Here is a 16,382-nt window from a genome sequence, read left to right as displayed (position 1 = left end):
CTCCAGCCGATCCGTCCCGCCCCCGCTCTGAGGTGATCTTCCCTCCCATTGGCTCCTACTCCTCCCACCTCCCCCTCTCCCCGCCTTCCGCAGCTCCTATTGGTCCTTGCCGGCTCCGCCCTATCCCGTGACCTCCCGTCATGCCCCGCAAGCGGCCGTTCAGCGCGAAGCGGAAGAAGCAGCAGCTCCGCGACCGGCGCGAACGGAAGCGGGGCGGTGAGCGGGGGCCGGGCCGGGCCCCCCGGAGCCCCGGCCGGGGAAGGACCCCGGCGCTCGGCTGGCCCCTGACCCCCCGCCACCGGTTCTTTCTCTGCAGATGCCCCGGCAGGACCGGACTCGGGCCCGGGCAGCCGCAGCGGGAGCCAGGAGCGGGGCAGCGATGTGGTCCCCACCGAAGCGGGAGACCCGGCTCCCCCGCCTCCCCGCCGCCACGATCCCGGCAGGTACTCGGGAGGGATGGAGGGAGCCGGCCGGGCTTGGTGCGGTTCAGGGGACCTGGGTGGGTGAGGGGGACCCGGGCGTCTGCGTGAGGCCTCAGGTATCCGGCAGGTTCCGGCTGCAGCTGGGGGGGCCGCGGGCCGAGGCCTTGGCGCGACGCCGGCGCCGGGCCCAAGAGGAGGTGCTGGAGCTGCTGCCCGAGACCGCCCTGGAGCTGGACCCTGACACCATCTATGGCCCCGGTGAGGGGCAGAGGACCCGGGGAAGGGGGGGGAAATAAGCGGGGAAGGGGGGGGGGGGGCCGAGGGGGGGCAGCTAACAACTGGGGGAGAGGGAATTGCTCCGGGAGGGGGTTTAATTAATCACCTAGGGGTAAATTGGCTTGGATGGGGAGGGCTAATTATGGTTGGGGGGGGGGGGTAAGTGGCCGCTGGGGGGGGTAAATGGTCCCTGGGAGGGCATCAGTAGCCGCGGGGGGGGGAAGTGGCCCCCAGGGTGGATCCCAGGGCCGGTGGGATCCCGGCTGCCGGCTGCCAGGGCTGGATTTCCCTCGCCGACCGCCCTGGAGCTTCGCCATGAGCCGGGAGGAGCTGCGGGTGCGGGAGGAGGCGGCTTTCGGCGCCTTCCTCCGAAGCCTCCGGGAGGGCCAGCGGCCCGGGGAGGGCGAGGAGGGGGGCAGCGACGACGGGGACGTGGCCCCCTTCGAGCACAACCTGGAGGTGAGGGGGGACGCGGGGCGGGGGGCGCGAGGGGGGGGGGTTTAAGGGAGCAGGGGATCACCGCGCCCCCCCCCCTCTCCCCAGACGTGGCGGCAGCTCTGGCGCGTGCTGGAGATGTCCGACATCATCCTCCTCATCACCGACGCCCGGCACCCGGTGAGCGCCCGGGGCAGCGGGGGGAGCACCCAGGGTTTTGGGGCGCAGCTGACCCCCCCCCCCCCGCCGTGTCCCCCCCCTCCCAGGCGCTGAACGTGCCGCCGGCGCTGGCCGCCCACGTGACGCGGGAGCTGGGGAAGGGCCTGATCCTCATCCTCAACAAAGCCGACTTGACCTCCCCGCCCGTGGCCACCGCCTGGAGCCACCTCCTGCGGCGCCGCTTCCCCGCCGCCCGCGTCGTCCCCTTCACCTCCGCCCCCCGCCGCCACCCCCCGGCGCCCGGTAGGGACCCGCTGGGCTGGGGGGCGGGGGGCACCCGGGCCTCCTGACGCCCACCCATCCTCTTTTTCCCTCTCCACCCAGGGCTGCAGCGGCGGCAGAGGCGCGGGGGCGGCTGGAGCCGGGCGGTGGGACCCCGGCAGCTGCTGGAAGCCTGCGAGAGCATCGTGGGGGGAGAAGGTGAGCGGGGGCGGAGGGGGGCACCCGCGGGGGCTGCGGGCGGGGGTCTCCCCCGCGGGGGCTGCGTGGGGACGACCCCCGTTTCAGGGCGGGGGGCTTCCCCGCGTCCCCCTCCTCACCCGCCGCGGGCTTGCAGTGGACCTGAGCAGCTGGCGAGCGCGGCTGGACCGGGCGGAGGAGGCGGCGGCGCGAGGGGAGGAGGAGGAGGAGGAAGAGGAGCAGGAGGAGGAGGTGGGGGACGGCGAGGAGGCGGGTGGAGAGGAGGAGGAGGAGGAGGAGGAGGAAGGCCCTGGGGCGGCCCCCCGGCAGTGGGAGCGCTACCGCCATGGCGTCCTCACCCTGGGCTGTGTCGGTAAGGGGCGGGGCATTGGGGCCGGGGGGGGGAGGCGGGGCATTGGGGCCAGGGGGGTGGGAGGCGGGGCATTGGGGCCGGGGGGGGAGGCGGGGCATTGGGGCCGGGGGGGGAGGCGGGGCATTGGGGCCGGGGGGGGGAGGCGGGGCATTGGGGCCGGGGGGGGAGGCGGGGCATTGGGGCCGGGGGGGGGGGGAGGCGGGGCATTGGGGCCGGGGGGGGGGGAGGCGGGGCATTGGGGCCGGGGGGGGGGAGGCGGGGCATTGGGGCCGGGGGGGGGGGAGGCGGGGCATTGGGGCCGGGGGGGGGGGAGGCGGGGCATTGGGGCCGGGGGGGGGGGGAGGCGGGGCATTGGGGCCGGGGGGAGGCGGGGCATTGGGGGTGGGCCTAGCTGAGGGGTTGGGGCTATCAGGGTTGGGGTGATAAGGGGGCGTGGCCACATGGCAAAGTGGGTTTGCCCAAAGGGGGTGGAGCCTGCTCTGGTGGGCGGGGCTAATGGGGTGTCCCCACCCACCAGGTAGCTATGTAGGGATATACAGTGAATGTGTAATGGAGGCGTAGACTGGGGGTGTGGCTTGCTGTGGGGGCGTGGCCTGCGGGGGCGTGGCTCCCCAGGGGCGTGTCCCGAGCCTGCCCCTCCCCGCAGGGCTGCCCAATGCCGGCAAATCGTCGGTGCTGAACGCGCTGGTGGGGCGCAGCGCCGTCAGCGTCTCCCGCGCCCCCGGCCGCACCCGTTACTTCCAGACCCATTTCCTCACCCCCTGCGTCCGCCTCTGCGATTGCCCCGGCCTCGTCTTCCCCTCCCGCGCCCCCCCCGCCCTCCAGGTGGGTCCCCTCCCCCTCCCCGCCCCCTCCCAGAGCCCCCACCCGGCCCCGCTGACTGCGTGTCCCCCCCTCCCCAAGGTGCTGGCGGGCGTCTACCCCATCTCGCAGCTGCAGGAGCCCTACTCAGCCGTGGGCTACCTGGCCTCCCGCCTCCCCTTGCCGCCTCTCCTCCAGCTGCGGCCCCCCAGCGCCGCCGCCGGCTGGACCGCCTGGGACATCTGCGAAGGTAACGCCGTGTCCGCGCCGATTCGCTCCGAATCGTCGTTGTTTTTTATTACTAACGATCGCTTTGGTGTATTTTTCCTCAGCGTGGGCGGAAAAGCGAGGCTACAAGACGGCGAAAGCGGCTCGGAACGACGTCTACCGGGCGGCCAACAGCATCCTCCGGCTGGCGGCCGACGGCCGCCTCCGCCTCTGCCTGCGCCCCCCCGGCTACGCCGCCCAGAAGGGTGAGCCCCTTCCCCTCCCGCCATCCCGGGGGGCCGGGCCCTTCCCTGGGGGGGGTTCCCCGCTCCCCTCACGCTCTCCCCGGCCCCCCCAGATGTGTGGGAGCAGCACCCCGAGGCGGCGGCGCTGGCGGCTCTGCTGGAGCGGGGGGAGCCGGGCGCCCCCCCCGCCGCCCCCCCGGGGGAGGGGTCGACCTCGGAGGAGGAGACTTCGGAGGAGGTGGAGCCTGGGGAGGCCACGCCCCCTCCCAGCACCGCCCCCAACCCCTTCGCTCTGCTGGGAGAGGATGAGTGTTAGCCCCGCCTCCCCAAGAGATGAACCAATCCGGGGTCTAGCCCCGTACCATAACGCTAATACCATATATGGAATAAAGGGAGCTTTATTTCTGCAGCCGGTGTTTTCTCATTGGTTAGAGGCGGCTTCTGCAGGGACCAATTGGAGGTCGCGTCGTGGCTCTGTCGCCGGGTAGGGACTACGCTGGGCTGTGCTCTGGGGCGGGGCCTGGGGGAGTGATCTCACAGCACTACCCAATAGCCCCACCCCTTCCCTAGCCCCACCCACCTCTGCCCTTATTTGGATTTAGCCCCACCCCAGCATTGCCCTCACCCAACCACCTTCAACCTCTAATTACCAGGGGTGGGGGGTTAAGTTACCATGCTCTGATTAGCTCCACCCCCTGTCCTAAGTCCCACCCACAGCCCTTAGCCCCAGTAGAGCTAGCTCCACCCCCTCCCAGCTCCACCCCTGCTCAAGCCCCACCTCCCCACTCCCCAATCCCTGCCCCTTCTCCACAGGCCCCACCCTACCCCCCTCACCCCCCCAGCCCCACCCCCTCCCCAAGCTCCACCCTCACTCCCCCAAGCCCTGCCCCCTCTGCCCAGGCCCCGCCCCTTCACTGACCAGTGGGCGGGGCCTGGCCGAGGGGGCGGAGCTCCTGCCGGCAGAGGTACCGGCGGTGGCGGCCGCAGCTCCGGCAGCGCAGCACCGTGCGGGGCTGCCCCCCCCCTGCGGGAGGGACCCAGGTGTCCGGCTCAGCCCCGCCACCCCCACGCCTCGTCCCCAGGGTGTCCCCAACACCCCCCCCGGGGCGTCCCCCACCCCCCCGGGGGCGACCCCCACCCCCCCCGCAGGCGCAGGCAGCCCCCGGCCCCGGGCAGCAGCAGGGAGCAGCAGCGGCGACACACCATCCGCTTCACCGAGGGGGCCCTGGGGGGGGGACAGGGACACGGTGGGGGGGGGTCAGGGGCGTCCCCCGTGCCCCCTCCCGCCCTGGGGTGCCCCCCCCTCCCCCCCCGTAGCTCACATGCGCAGGACGAGGCGGCGGGCGGCCGCTCGCTGGGTGCTGCAGTAGAAGCGGGCGAGGGCGGGGCTGTGGGGGAGCACCCAGTGCGCAGCCTGGGGGGGGGGAGGGGGGGGCGTGGGTGCAGAGCCCCTCCTGTGCTCCCCACCGGTTCCCCTGGACCCCCATAGCCCCCCCAGGGCCCCCCCGCACCCCTCGATCCCCCCCATACCCAACCAGGACCCCTGTATCCCCCCCCATCCCTTCCAGGGCCTCCCCCAGCTTCCCATATTCCTCCCAGGGCCCCACTGGACCCCTATACTCCCCCTATACCTCCCCTGGACCCCTATGTCCCCCCCAGGGCCCCACTCAACCCCTATACGCCCCCTATACCTCCCCTGGACCCCTATATCCCCCCCAGGGCCCCACTCGACCCCTATACCTCCCCTGGACCCCTATATCCCCCCCCCAGGGCCCCACTCGACCCCTACATGCCCCCTATACCTCCCCTGGACCCCTATATCCCCCCCAGGGCCCCACTGGACCCCTATATGCCCCCTATACCTCCCCTGGACCCCTATATCCCCCCCAGGGCCCCACTGGACCCCTATATGCCCCCTATACCTCCCCTGGCCCCCTCTACCCCCCCCCCAGGGCCCCACTGGACCCCTACATGCCCCCTATACCTCCCCTGGACCCCTATATCCCCCCCAGGGCCCCACTGGACCCCTATATGCCCCCTATACCTCCCCTGGACCCCTATATCCCCCCCAGGGCCCCACTGGACCCCTATACGCCCCCTATACCTCCCCTGGACCCCTATATCCCCCCCATACACCCCCTAGCCCCCCCGACCCCTATACCTCCCCTATATCCCCCCATAACCCCCCCGGACCCCTATATTCCCCCCGCCCCCCCCCGGCCCCTATATCCCCCCTATATGGTCTCTATCCCCCCCCACGGCCCCTATATGCCCCCCATACGGCCCCCGCACCCCACCTGGAAGAGGAAGCTGAGCCGCTGCAGCGCCTCGCGGTCCCGCACCGGCGCCGCCATCGCGCCTCCGCGTGGCTACGCCCCCCCCCGCCGCCGCTCCCCATTGGCTGCGCCCGCCTGGGGGAGGCGGGGCCGCCCCGTTCCCCCGCCCCCCCGCTCTGCCATATAGGGGGTGGCAGGGGGCGTCGCCGGCGCGCGGCCGTGTGTCATCACTTCCGGCGCCGGGAGAAGCCGTCACTTCCGGCGCTGGGCCCGGGGCGGCGGCGGCGGCGGCGGCGGCGAGCGGCGGTGAGTGGGGCGGGACCCCGCTATAGGGTGACCCCTATGGAGCCCTTCCTATAGGGACCCCGGCACCGCCCCTCCCTGGGGGATGTCCCCTATAGGGACCCCTATAGCGACCCGGAACAGCTTCTCCCCTGTAGGGCCCGTTCCTATAGGCACCCACCCTATAGGGACCCCGGAGCGGGCCCCTCCCTTAAGGGTGTCCCCTATGCGTCCCCTTTTCAACAGGGGCACCCCTATAGGGACCCCATCGCTATGGGGAATCTCCTATAGAGCCTCTTCCCATGATGATTTCTCTATAGGGGCGCCCGTATGGAGCCTTCCCACCCGGGTGGGGGTTCCCCTATAGGGGCTGATCCTATAGCGGCTGCTCTATAGAGCTGCCCCACAGCTTCTGCTATAGGGATTCCTAGAGAGGGACCGCCCTATAGAGACTCCTCCCTGGGGGCCCTCGGCTATAGGCGCCCCTATAGACGCGCCCCTATAGGGTCTCCTGTCGGCGCCTCCCGCCATTTTCATTGTAAGCAAATTCGGCTCTTTTCCCCCCAAAAGAGCAGCAGGGAGCGGCGGCGGCACCATGGCATCGCTTCCCGCCAAAATGACATCATCGCCTCGACGGAACTGAGCTGGTTTCTCCCCAGAAGCCCTTTGAGCCTCAGCGTCGCTTTGCGCTGAGATGACATCATCGGTTTGACGGAGCCAAGCTTGCTTCTCCCCGGGACCCCTCAGGAGCCGGGCTGCCGCCCTGGCATTGCTTCACGCTGAAATGATGTCATCACCTGGACAGAACTGAGCTCTTTTCTCCCCGAAACTGCTTCGAACCCGCGCCGTTCCGTCGCTTCGCACCAAAATGACATCGCCCCCTTGACAGAATCGAGCTGGTCTCACCCCAGAATCTCTCCGAACCCGCGTCGCCGCACCGCGACATCACCTTCCCGCCAAAGCCGCGTCATCGCCTTGACGGAATTGAGCTCTTTTCTCCCCAAAACCTCTTCAAACCCTCCCGACCCCCGCCCGAGCCGAGCCCGACCACTGCCCCCCTCAGATTTCGGGGTGGGGGGGAAACGGCGCCGCCATGTCGGGTACCGACCCCTTGGAGACGCTGCGGGTGGAAGCGAGCTGCTCGGTTTGCCTGGAATACCTGCAAGATCCCGTCATCATCGAATGCGGTCACAATTTCTGCCGCCGTTGCATCACCCGTTGGTGGGCCGAGCTGGCGCGCGATTTTCCCTGCCCCGTCTGTCGCAAAACCTCTCGCCGTCGCGCTCTTCGCCCAAACCGCCAACTCGGTAACATGGTAGAAGCCGCCCGGCAACTTCGCGGCGCCAAACGGAAAGCCGGAGAGGAAAGTCGTTGCCAAACTCACGGCCAAGCCTTGGCGCGGTTCTGTCGCGACGATCAAGCTCCCGTTTGCCTGCTCTGCGAGATCTCCCACGCCCACCGCGCTCACGCCCTCGTCCCTCTCGACGTCGCGGCTCTTGAGTACAAGGTGGGGGGGAAACGGGGGAGCCCGAAACCTTCGCGGCGTCAACGTGGCGCCCCCAAATCTTGTTTTTTAGCCCCAAATTCGACCCCGCGGCTCTTCACGGAGGATTTTCGGCTGTAATTAGTCTCCGCCTCCGTTTTCAGCCCCACGTTCTTCCCCGGGAGCATCCCGTGGGGGGGTTGGCCGTGGTTTGTCCCCGTTTCCAGGTGGGATTTAGCCCCAAACCCTCTCCCTGAGGCCATTTGCGGAGGGAATTTGGGCAGCACCTCGGCCCCATCTCCACGTTTAGCCCCAAACCCCCTCCCTGGGGCTGTTTTTTGGAGGGATTTTGGCCGTGGCCTGTCCCCATCTCCATTTCCAGCTCTCAAACTTCTCCCTGCGCCTGGTTTTTGGTGGGATTTGGGGATTTTTCAGCCTCATTCTTCCCCAGGAGCATCCAGGGAGGGAGCTGGGCGCTGGCTCAGCCCCGTCTCCGGCCCCTCGCGCTGCGGCTCAGCCCCAAACCCCTTCCCCGGGGGCTTCCACGTCGTCGCCATCTGCGCGGCTCTGGCAGAGTTGGGATTCGGGGATGGGGAAGGGATTTGGGGATGGAGTTGGGATTCGGGGCAGGGTGTCCCACCCCGTCCCCCACCCTGCTCTCTCCCCTCCGGCAGGAGAAGCTGCAGCGCTGCCTGGAGCCGCTGGAGCGGAAGCTGGAGGCGGTCGCCAGCTGCCGAGCACGGGAGGAGAAGAAACCGAGCGAGCTGAAGGCAGGTTAACGGTGCCGGGGGTGGCGGGGCGATCCCGGGCGGCTCCCGGCGCTCACCGGTGCCTTTTCCCGTCCCGTCCCGGCAGAGGAAGGTGGCTCTGCGGCGGGAACGCATCGCCCGGGAGTTCGAGGAGCTTCACCAGCTGCTGGAGGAGGAGGAGCGGCTGCTGCTGCGGCGGCTGGAGGAGGAAGAGCGCGAGATCCTGCAGCGGCTTCAGGCCAACCTGGCTCGGCTGGGGGAGCAGCGCCGGGTCCTGGCCGCCCTCGTGGCCGAGCTGGAGGAGAAGTGTCTGCAGCCGGGCGCCGAGATGCTCAAGGTAGGGCGGGATCGGGATGGGGATCGGGTGGATCAGCGCTGGGGATGGGATCAGCGGCAGGGATGGGATCGGTTTTGGAGACGGGATCACCCCCAGGGACAGGATTGGTCTTGGGGACAGGATCACCCTCGGGAACGGGATCGGTTTTGGGGACGGGATCACCCCTGGGGACAGGATCGGTTTTAGGGACAGGATCGCCCCTGGGGATGGAATTGCCAGGGATGGGATCGGTTCTGGGGACGGGATCCCTGGGGACAGGACTGGGTTGGGGGCCAGGATCGATTCTGGGGACAGGATCAATTCCAGGGATGGGATTGGTTTTAGGGACGGGATCGCCAGGGATTGGTTTTGGGGATGAGATTGGTTTTGGGGACGGGATCCCCAGGAACGGGATTGGCTTTGGGGACAGGATCACCCCTGGGGACAGGATCGGTTTTGGGGATGGGATCAAGTTTGGGGACAGGGTTGACCCCAGGGAAGGGATTGGTTCAGGGACGGGATTGTCAGGAATGGGATCGGGTTTAGGGATGGGATCGCCCCTGGGGACAGGATCAACTCCAGGGATGGGATTGGGTTTGGGGACAGGATCTCCCCTGGGGATGGGATCACTGGGGAGGGAATCGGTGTTGGGGATGGGATCGCCGCCAGGAACAGGGACACCGGGAATGGGGTCAGCGTCGGGATCGTGGCGAGGGACAGGATTCCCGGGGCTGGGATTGCTGCCGGGGGCTGGGATCAGTGCTGGCAACGGCGATCAGGGCTGGGATCCCAGAGATCGACGCGGGGGGGGATCTGGCACACCTAACCCCCTTGTTTTTCCTGCTTTCCCCCCACTTCAGGACATCAAGGACACCCTGGCCAGGTAAGAGGCGCGCAGGCGATCCGTCCCGCTCTCCGGGCTCCGTTTTGGGGCAGAAAAGCGGGATTTTGGCTGACGGATCCCACCTCCCCCCGGGGCTGCTGGCAGGTGCGAGGCGGCGGCGGCGCCGGTGGAAGAACCGGCTTCCGTCCCCATCGAGCTGGAGAAAAACTTCTGCAGTTTTCCCCGGCAATATTTCACCCTCCGGAAAATCACCCGGCGCCTCATCGGTGAGGAACCCCCCCCGCCCGGTGCCGCGGCCGGGATCCCCCCAACCGCGCTCCGCACCCCCTTAAATCCCCCCTCGTTACCGTCCAGGCGAGGTGACGCTGGATCCGGACACGGCGCATCCCAACTTGGTTTTATCGGAAGATCGGAAAAGCGTTCGTTTCGTGGAAGTTCGACCCCGGGATTTACCGGATACCCCGCGCCGTTTCACCATCTACCCCTGCGTTTTGGCGGCGCAAGGTTTTACCTCCGGTCGGCATTACTGGGAGGTGGAAGTCGGCGATAAAACCCACTGGGCTCTCGGCGTTTGTAAGGATTCGGTGAGTCGGAAAGGGGAATTAACGCCCTTACCGGAGACGGGATATTGGCGGGTCCGGCTCTGGAACGGCGATAAGTACGCGGCCACCACCACCCCCTTCACCCCGCTGACGGTGCGGGTGAAACCCAAGCGGGTGGGGGTCTTCGTGGACTACGAAGCCGGCAAAGTGGCTTTTTATAACGTCACCGATCGTTCCCACATTTACACCTTCACCGATACTTTCACCGAAAAGATTTGGCCGCTTTTTTATCCCGGGATCCGTGCCGGCAGGAAAAACGCGGCGCCTCTCGTTATCCGTTCGCCTACGGATTGGGAGTGAGGGGGAAGAGCGGCGCCGGCGGGGTTCGGCTCGATGATAGCCGGCAGCGCTGGGATCCGGCGCTCCGGCACTGCTGGGATCTGCTGCTCCGGCGCTGCCGAGATCTGGCGCTCTGGCATAGATGGGGTTTGGCTCTCTGATATCCGGGCACCGCCAGGGTTTGGCTCTCTGACATCTGGCACCGCCGGGATCCGGTGAGCCAGCACCGCTGGGATTTGGCTCTCCGACATCCTGCGCTGCCAGGCTCTGGCAATCCGGCACCACCGGGATTTGGCTCTTGGACATCCAGCACCGCCAGGATCCGGTGTTACGGCACCGCCGGGGTTTGGCTCTCTGACATCTGGCACTGCCAGGATCCGGTGCTGTGACATAGACAGGGTGTGGTTCTCCGACATGCAGCACTCCGGCACTGCCGGGATTTGGCACTCAGATATCTGGCGCTGCCGGGATTTGGCGCTCTGACATCCGGCCCCGCCGGGATTCGGCTCTCCAGCACCACCAGGCGCTTGCCCTTTGCCATCGAGCTCCGCGGCACCACCGGGCTCCGGATCGCCGGCACCGGCTGGACCCGCCTCTGCGGCAGCGGGTGCAGGCGTGTGGCAGGGCTGTCCCCCCCGTGTCCCTCTGTCCCCCCCGTGTCCCTCTGTCCGTGTGTCCCCCATCCCATGCGCATCCTGGGGTCCGTGTCCCCGCTTGTCTGTCTGTCCCCATGTCCATCCATGTCCCTCTGTGTGTCCGTGCGTGTCCCCATGCGTCCCCCTGTCAGTCTGTGTCCCTCGGCGTGTCCCCATGTCCATCTGTGTCCTTCTGTCTGTCCCCGTGTCTGTCTCCATGTCCCCATGTCTGCCCCTCTGCATGCCCTCGTGTCTGTGTCCCTTTATGTCCCTGTATCCCTGCACGTGTCCCCACGTCATCTGGGTCCCTCTGTGTCCCCATATCTGTCCCTGTGTCCATCTATGTCCTTCTGTCTGTCCCTCTGCGTGACCCTCCACGTCCCTATGTCTGTCCCCATGTCCATCCATGTCCCTTTATGTCCCCGTGTCCCTCCCCATCCCTGTGTCCCCACATCATCCATGTCCCTTTACGTCCCTATGTCCATCCGTGTCCCTCTGTCTGTCCCTCTGCCTGTCCATCCATGTCCCTTTACGTCCCTATGTCCATCCGTGTCCCTCTGTCTGTCCCTCTGCCTGTCCATCCATGTCCCTTTACGTCCCTATGTCCATCCGTGTCCCTCTGTCTGTCCCTCTGCCTGTCCATCCATGTCCCTTTACGTCCCTATGTCCATCCGTGTCCCTCTGTCTGTCCCTCTGCCTGTCCATCCATGTCCCTTTACGTCCCTATGTCCATCCGTGTCCCTGCGTCATCCGTGTCCCTATGTCCATCCGTGTCCCTCCCGGTCCCCCCCCACCCCCGTACTCCCATGCCCCTCCCCGCATCCCCGCCCTTCCCCACGCGTGAGCCGTCCTCCGCACGCCTCCCTCATGCCTGCCACACGCCTCCCACACGCCTCCACACGCCATGGCACCCTCGGGGCTACCGGAACGGGGCCCGCTGGCCCAGCTGGCCCGGGAAACGACGTGTTCGGCCTGCGGGCAGCCGCTGCGGGACCCCGTCCTCTTCGCCTGCAACCACAGCTGCTGCCGTCGCTGCCTGCCCGCTGCCCGCCCCGCCGAGCCCGCCGCTGCCTTCTCCTGCCCGCGCTGCTGCCTGCCCTGCGCCCCCCGCCGCCTCCGCACCCCCGTGGCTCTGGCGGTGGAGACTCGCATCGCCCAGCGCCTGGCTCGGGGAGCCCCCGGCCCCCCCCGCCGCCCGCCGCGCTGCAGGTAAGGGGGGCACCCGGGAGGGGACTGGGGGGTTTGGGGCACCCAGGAGTCTGGGGGGAACTGGGGGGGAACTGGGGGGTTTGGGGGGACCCAGGAGTCTGGGGGGAATTGGGGAGGAATTGGGGGGTAACCGGGGGGTTTGGGGGGACCCAGGAGTCTGGGGGGAACTGGGGGGAACTGGGGGGTTTGGGGGGACCCAGGAGTCTGGGGGGAACTGGGGGGGAACTGGGGGGTTTGGGGGGACCCAGGAGTCTGGGGGGAATTGGGGGGTAACTGGGGGGTTTGGGGGGACCCAGGAGTCTGGGGGGAATTGGGGGGAACTGGGGGGTTTGGGGGACCCAGGTGTCTGGGGGGAACTGGGGGGTTTGGGGACCTGGGAGTTTGGGGGGGTTTCAGGGGCTGGGGGGCACTGGGGGGTTTGGGGGACCCAGGAGTCTGTGGGGAATTGGGGGGTTTGGGGGGAGCTGGGGAGTTTGGGGGACCCCCAGGTGTCTGGGGAGGCTGGGGGTAACTGGGGGATTTGGGGGATCCAGGCATCCAGGGGGAACTGGGGGGAACTGGGGGACCCAGGTGTGCAGGGAGGGACCTGGGGGGATTTGGGGGGGACCCAGGCATCCGGGGGGAGATGGAGGGAAACGGGGGTTTTGGGGACCCCCAGATGCCTGGGGGGACTTGGGGGTGCTGGGGGGGAACTTGGGGGTCTGAGGGGTGCTGGGGGTTTACCCAGGCACCCGGGGGGAACTTGGGGTGCTGGGGGGGAGGGCAGAGGACACGACGTGGGGGGTCTGAGCCCGGATCTCGGGGTGCTGGGGGGGGGGGCACCCCGCAATTTGGGAGGGACGCAGGCATCCGGTGCCTCACGTGCCGGCGTCACCGCGCCCCAGGTGCCCTCGCCGCCGGGCTCACGTGCCGGGCGGGGCCCGAGCCGGCTGGGTGACATTTCTGGGGGGGGGGGTGACGCCTGTTTTGGTGCCACCGTGTCCCTCCCTCGGTGGGGACACACCCCGCTCCGGTGACACCGTCCCCCTTGGGGACACCCCCCCCAAAAAGGACACCCCCCCCCCCGAGGGGTCTCCCCCCTCCCCCCCAGATTATTCCCTTCCTCCCCAGGGGTGCCCCCACCCCCCAAATTTGGTGCCTTTCGCCCCCTCCCATGCCATTTGTCCCCCCTTTTTGGTGACCCCCCTTTTCTCCCCACAGCCTGGGGGCCCAGCTCCGCGCCGACGCTGCCCCCATCCCTGAAGGAGCCACCCGGAGAGGGGGGAGCCCCCCAAAGCCGCCCCCCTTCCTCCTCCTCCTCGCTGACGCCCCCCCAATAAACGCTGCCTGCCCCCCAACAAGCGCCACGGCAGCGGTCGCAGCGGTGCCACCTTTAATGCCCACAGGTGCCGTGGAAAGGGGGGGGGGGGGGAACCCCAAAATGGCCCCCCCGAACACTGGGGGGTGGGGCTGGGGGGGGCAGGAGGTGGTGATTGGGGGGGTTGATTTTGGGGGGGCTCAGGCAGTGATAATTGGGGGGGGTCAGGCAGTGATATTTTTGGGGGGTCCTCAGGAGCTCGGGGGGGCAGGTATCGATTTGGGGGGGTCAGGTACTGATTTGAGGGGGGTCACACATCCATTGGGGGGTCACACATCCATTTGGGGGGCTCAGGCATCCATTTGGGGGGGTCAGGTACTGATTTGGGGGGGTCACGCATCCATTGGGGGGTCACACATCCATTTGGGGGGCTCAGGCATTGATTTGGGGGGGGGGCAACCCCCAAGCTGATGGCGGGGGGGGGGAGCCGCCATAGGGGGTCCCTCAGTGCTCCATAGGGGCGGGGGGCCCGGGGGGCAGCGCTTGGGGGCCCCCCCCCGCCCCCGGGGTCCCCCCCCGGCCCCGTTTGTGTCCCCGGACGCAGTGGAGGTGGCCGCAGCCTTCGTCCCCCCTCCTGGGTGCCGCCGCCGCCTCCTCCTCCTCCTCCTCCTCCTCGCTCTCCGTCGAGCTCTCCCCGAACGCCCGCGGCTTCTCGTAGATGCAGCAGCCTGCGGGGGGGGGGGGGGGTCAGGGGTGGCCCCGGGGGGGTCCCCGGCCTCCCGGGGAGGGGACAGGGCTGTCCCCAAGGCCACTCACACTTGGAGGAGCGGCGGCCCAGGTGCTCGTTGTCGACGGTGTCGCTCGACCACTCCACTTTCTTGTCCGGTTTCCGCTTGCGCAGTTTCAGGGTCAGGCTGCGGTTCTCCTGGGGGGGGGGACGGGGACACGGGGGTGGCACCGCGCGGTGACACCGCGGGCAAGGGCGTGCCACACCACCCCCCCCCCCGGGGCTGTGACGCTGTCCTGTCCCCGACACCGTCCCCTAACAGCCCTGGCCGTGTCCCCTGACACCGTTTGTGTCCCCAACACCGTCCCTGTCCCCCAACAGCCCTGGTCACATCCCCTGACACTGTCCCTGTCCCTGACACTGCCCCTGTCCCCAACACTGTCCCCTAACAGCCCCGCTTGTGTCCCCAACACCCCTGCTCATGTCCCTGGCACCACTTCTGTCCCCAACACCGTCCCCAACAGCCCTGGCCGTGTCCCCTGACACCGTTTGTGTCCCCAACACCGTCCCTGTCCCCGACACCGTCCCCCAACAGCCCTGGCCGTGTCCCCTGACACCATTTGTGTCCCCAACACCGTCCCCAACAGCCCTGGCCGTGTCCCCTGACACCATTTGTGTCCCCAACACCGTCCCCAACAGCCCTGGCCGTGTCCCCTGACACCATTTGTGTCCCCAACACCGTCCCCAACAGCCCTGGCCGTGTCCCCTGACACCGTTTCTGTCCCCAACGCCGCTCCCACCTTCGACACCCTCTCCCCCCCACCCCGCTCCCTGTCCCCTGGCGCCGTCCCTGTCACCCCCCCGTTCCTGCCCCGTCATGGGCTTCACCCCCCCATATCTATACCCCCCAATCTATACCCCCATGGAGCTTATAGCCCCCCCAAACATTTAGAGCTCCCCCCGGTATCTATAGCCCCCCATGGTAGGTATAGCTCCCCCTGGCATCTATAGCCCCCCCCAGGTATTTACAGCCCCTCCTGGGTATCCATAGCCCCCCCCCGGTATCTATAGCCCCCCGGGTATTCACACCCCCCCCTCAGTATCTATAGGCCCACCTCCATATCTGTAGCCCCCCTTGGTATCTATAGACACCCCCCGGGTATCTATAGCCCCCCTCAATATCTATAGGCCCCTCCTGATATCCATAGCCCCCTCTCAGTATCCATAGGCCCTTCCTGGTATCTATAGCCCCCTCCCCGGTATCCATAGGCCCCTCCCTGTATCTACAGACCCCTCTCAGGTATCTATAACCCCCTCCCCGGCACTCATAGCCCCCCCCCCCCAATATATATAGGCCCCTCCCCGTATCTACAGATCCCTCTCAAGTATCCATAGCCCCCCCCCCCCAATATTTATAGGCCCCTCCCTGTACCTATAGACCCCTCTCGGTATCCATAGCCCCCTCCCCAGTATCTATAGGCCCCTCCCGGTATCTATAGCCCCCCCATCAGTACCTATAGGCCCCTCCTGCTATCCATACACCCCTCTCAGGTATCCATAGCCCCCCCCTCAGTACCTATAGGCCCCTCCCGGTATCCATAGCACCCCCTCCGGTATCTATAGCCCCCCCCCCGGTATCCATAGGCCACCCCGGCCCTCACCGGCTCGGCGGTGCCGGTCTCAGTGACGGTGGCGGTGCCGCAGCCGCCGCTGTCCGCCGCCTCCGCCATGGTTCCAGCCGGGCGGAGCGGTGCCCCAGGGCGGCTCGGGGAGGGGTGGGGGGGGGTCCCGGCCGCCGCCGAGGCCCCGCTGCGGGCGGGGAGCGCCGGGAAGGGCCGGGCCGGGCCGCTCTCGCCGCCGCCACCGCCCCGGTGCAGCGCCCACCGCCGCCCCCACACCCACTTCCGGTCGGTGACGGGGGCACTTCCGGCGGGTCCGACGCGCAATGCGTCCCCCCAGCGCCGCCGCGCTTCCGCCGTACGGCGGGGACGTGGGCGGGGCAGCGCGCATGCGCGGGGGTGCAGGCTTGGTGGGGCGGCTTAGGGGGCAAATGGGGGGGGGGGGGCAATTTGGGGGGGACAAATGGGGGCGGGGGGGCAGATAGGGCCTGAAGGGGCAATTCAGGGGCTGGGGGGGGGCAGTTTAGGGGGAACAAATAGGGCTGGAGAGACAAATGGGGGTAGGAGGGCAGTTTGTGGGGCAGATAAGAGCTGGGGGGGCAGTTGGGGGGCAGATAGGGCCTGAGGGGGTAATTTAAGGGCCGTGGGGGGCAATTTGGGGGGGACAAATGGGGGCTGGAGGGGGAA

The 16,382-nt window shown here is 68.3% G+C and overlaps 6 protein-coding genes across 15 annotated transcripts in view; 4 read left to right on the top strand and 2 right to left on the bottom strand.

Moving 5' to 3' along the window:
* PPP1R10 (protein phosphatase 1 regulatory subunit 10) overlaps positions 1-6,757 on the top strand; it is a 34,054-nt gene extending 27,297 nt beyond the window's left edge. The window contains exons 18-19 of one of the 2 annotated variants that reach the window (XM_087729853.1): positions 5,928-5,959; positions 6,511-6,757. In XM_087729853.1, coding sequence (XP_087585979.1) covers positions 5,928-5,959; positions 6,511-6,628 — 150 coding nt within the window. In that variant the 3' untranslated portion in view covers positions 6,629-6,757. Of the gene's footprint in view, positions 1-5,927; positions 5,960-6,505 lie in introns of both variants that reach the window. The other variant, XM_087729854.1, reaches the window with a different exon arrangement.
* On the top strand, positions 62-3,865 carry GNL1 (G protein nucleolar 1). Of its 6 annotated transcripts, XM_087729892.1 has the most exons (12): positions 62-216; positions 317-443; positions 550-680; positions 976-1,157; positions 1,242-1,313; positions 1,400-1,595; positions 1,677-1,772; positions 1,909-2,124; positions 2,771-2,949; positions 3,028-3,175; positions 3,258-3,398; positions 3,491-3,786. In XM_087729892.1, exons 1-12 carry the CDS (start codon positions 141-143, stop codon positions 3,691-3,693), a joined length of 1,767 nt encoding a protein of 588 aa, XP_087586018.1. In that variant the 5' UTR covers positions 62-140; the 3' UTR covers positions 3,694-3,786. The 6 variants fall into 6 exon arrangements, with proteins under 6 accessions (XP_087586018.1, XP_087586019.1, XP_087586020.1 ...); XM_087729893.1 differs by lacking the exon at positions 1,242-1,313; XM_087729894.1 differs by lacking the exon at positions 2,771-2,949.
* Positions 3,758-5,844, bottom strand: RPP21 (ribonuclease P subunit p21). 4 transcript variants are annotated; one of them, XM_087730100.1, is made up of 5 exons: positions 5,675-5,844; positions 4,700-4,791; positions 4,521-4,602; positions 4,297-4,402; positions 3,758-3,885 (listed from the first exon to the last, which is right to left on the bottom strand). In XM_087730100.1, the coding sequence occupies exons 1-5, from the start codon at positions 5,729-5,731 to the stop codon at positions 3,869-3,871; spliced, it is 354 nt and encodes a 117-aa protein (XP_087586226.1). In that variant the 5' UTR covers positions 5,732-5,844; the 3' UTR covers positions 3,758-3,868. The 4 variants fall into 4 exon arrangements, with proteins under 4 accessions (XP_087586226.1, XP_087586225.1, XP_087586227.1 ...); XM_087730099.1 differs by having other exon boundaries at positions 3,758-3,897; positions 5,675-5,827; XM_087730101.1 differs by lacking the exon at positions 4,297-4,402 and having other exon boundaries at positions 3,758-3,898; positions 5,675-5,827.
* A 152-nt stretch (positions 6,758-6,909) lies between the features above and the next one.
* Positions 6,910-10,229, top strand: LOC104011866 (E3 ubiquitin-protein ligase TRIM39). The gene is made up of 6 exons (XM_087729983.1): positions 6,910-7,442; positions 8,093-8,188; positions 8,274-8,504; positions 9,344-9,366; positions 9,472-9,593; positions 9,682-10,229. Exons 1-6 carry the CDS (start codon positions 7,029-7,031, stop codon positions 10,227-10,229), a joined length of 1,434 nt encoding a protein of 477 aa, XP_087586109.1. The 5' UTR covers positions 6,910-7,028.
* A 649-nt stretch (positions 10,230-10,878) lies between these two features.
* On the top strand, positions 10,879-13,337 carry LOC148052533 (uncharacterized). The gene is made up of 2 exons (XM_087730035.1): positions 10,879-12,052; positions 13,253-13,337. Exons 1-2 carry the CDS (start codon positions 10,895-10,897, stop codon positions 13,292-13,294), a joined length of 1,200 nt encoding a protein of 399 aa, XP_087586161.1. The 5' UTR covers positions 10,879-10,894; the 3' UTR covers positions 13,295-13,337.
* Positions 13,338-13,721: 384 nt separating this feature from the next.
* On the bottom strand, positions 13,722-16,123 carry PPP1R11 (protein phosphatase 1 regulatory inhibitor subunit 11). The gene is made up of 3 exons (XM_087730097.1): positions 15,738-16,123; positions 14,166-14,274; positions 13,722-14,077 (listed from the first exon to the last, which is right to left on the bottom strand). Exons 1-3 carry the CDS (start codon positions 15,804-15,806, stop codon positions 13,854-13,856), a joined length of 402 nt encoding a protein of 133 aa, XP_087586223.1. The 5' UTR covers positions 15,807-16,123; the 3' UTR covers positions 13,722-13,853.
* Between the last annotated feature and the right edge of the window lie 259 nt (positions 16,124-16,382).

Source organism: Nipponia nippon, unplaced genomic scaffold (genome assembly GCF_047370975.1).
Source record: "Nipponia nippon isolate SJK-2023a ecotype South Korea unplaced genomic scaffold, ASM4737097v1 scaffold_47, whole genome shotgun sequence".
Taxonomy (NCBI): domain Eukaryota; kingdom Metazoa; phylum Chordata; class Aves; order Pelecaniformes; family Threskiornithidae; genus Nipponia; species Nipponia nippon.
This window is presented reverse-complemented; position numbering and strand designations above follow the sequence as displayed.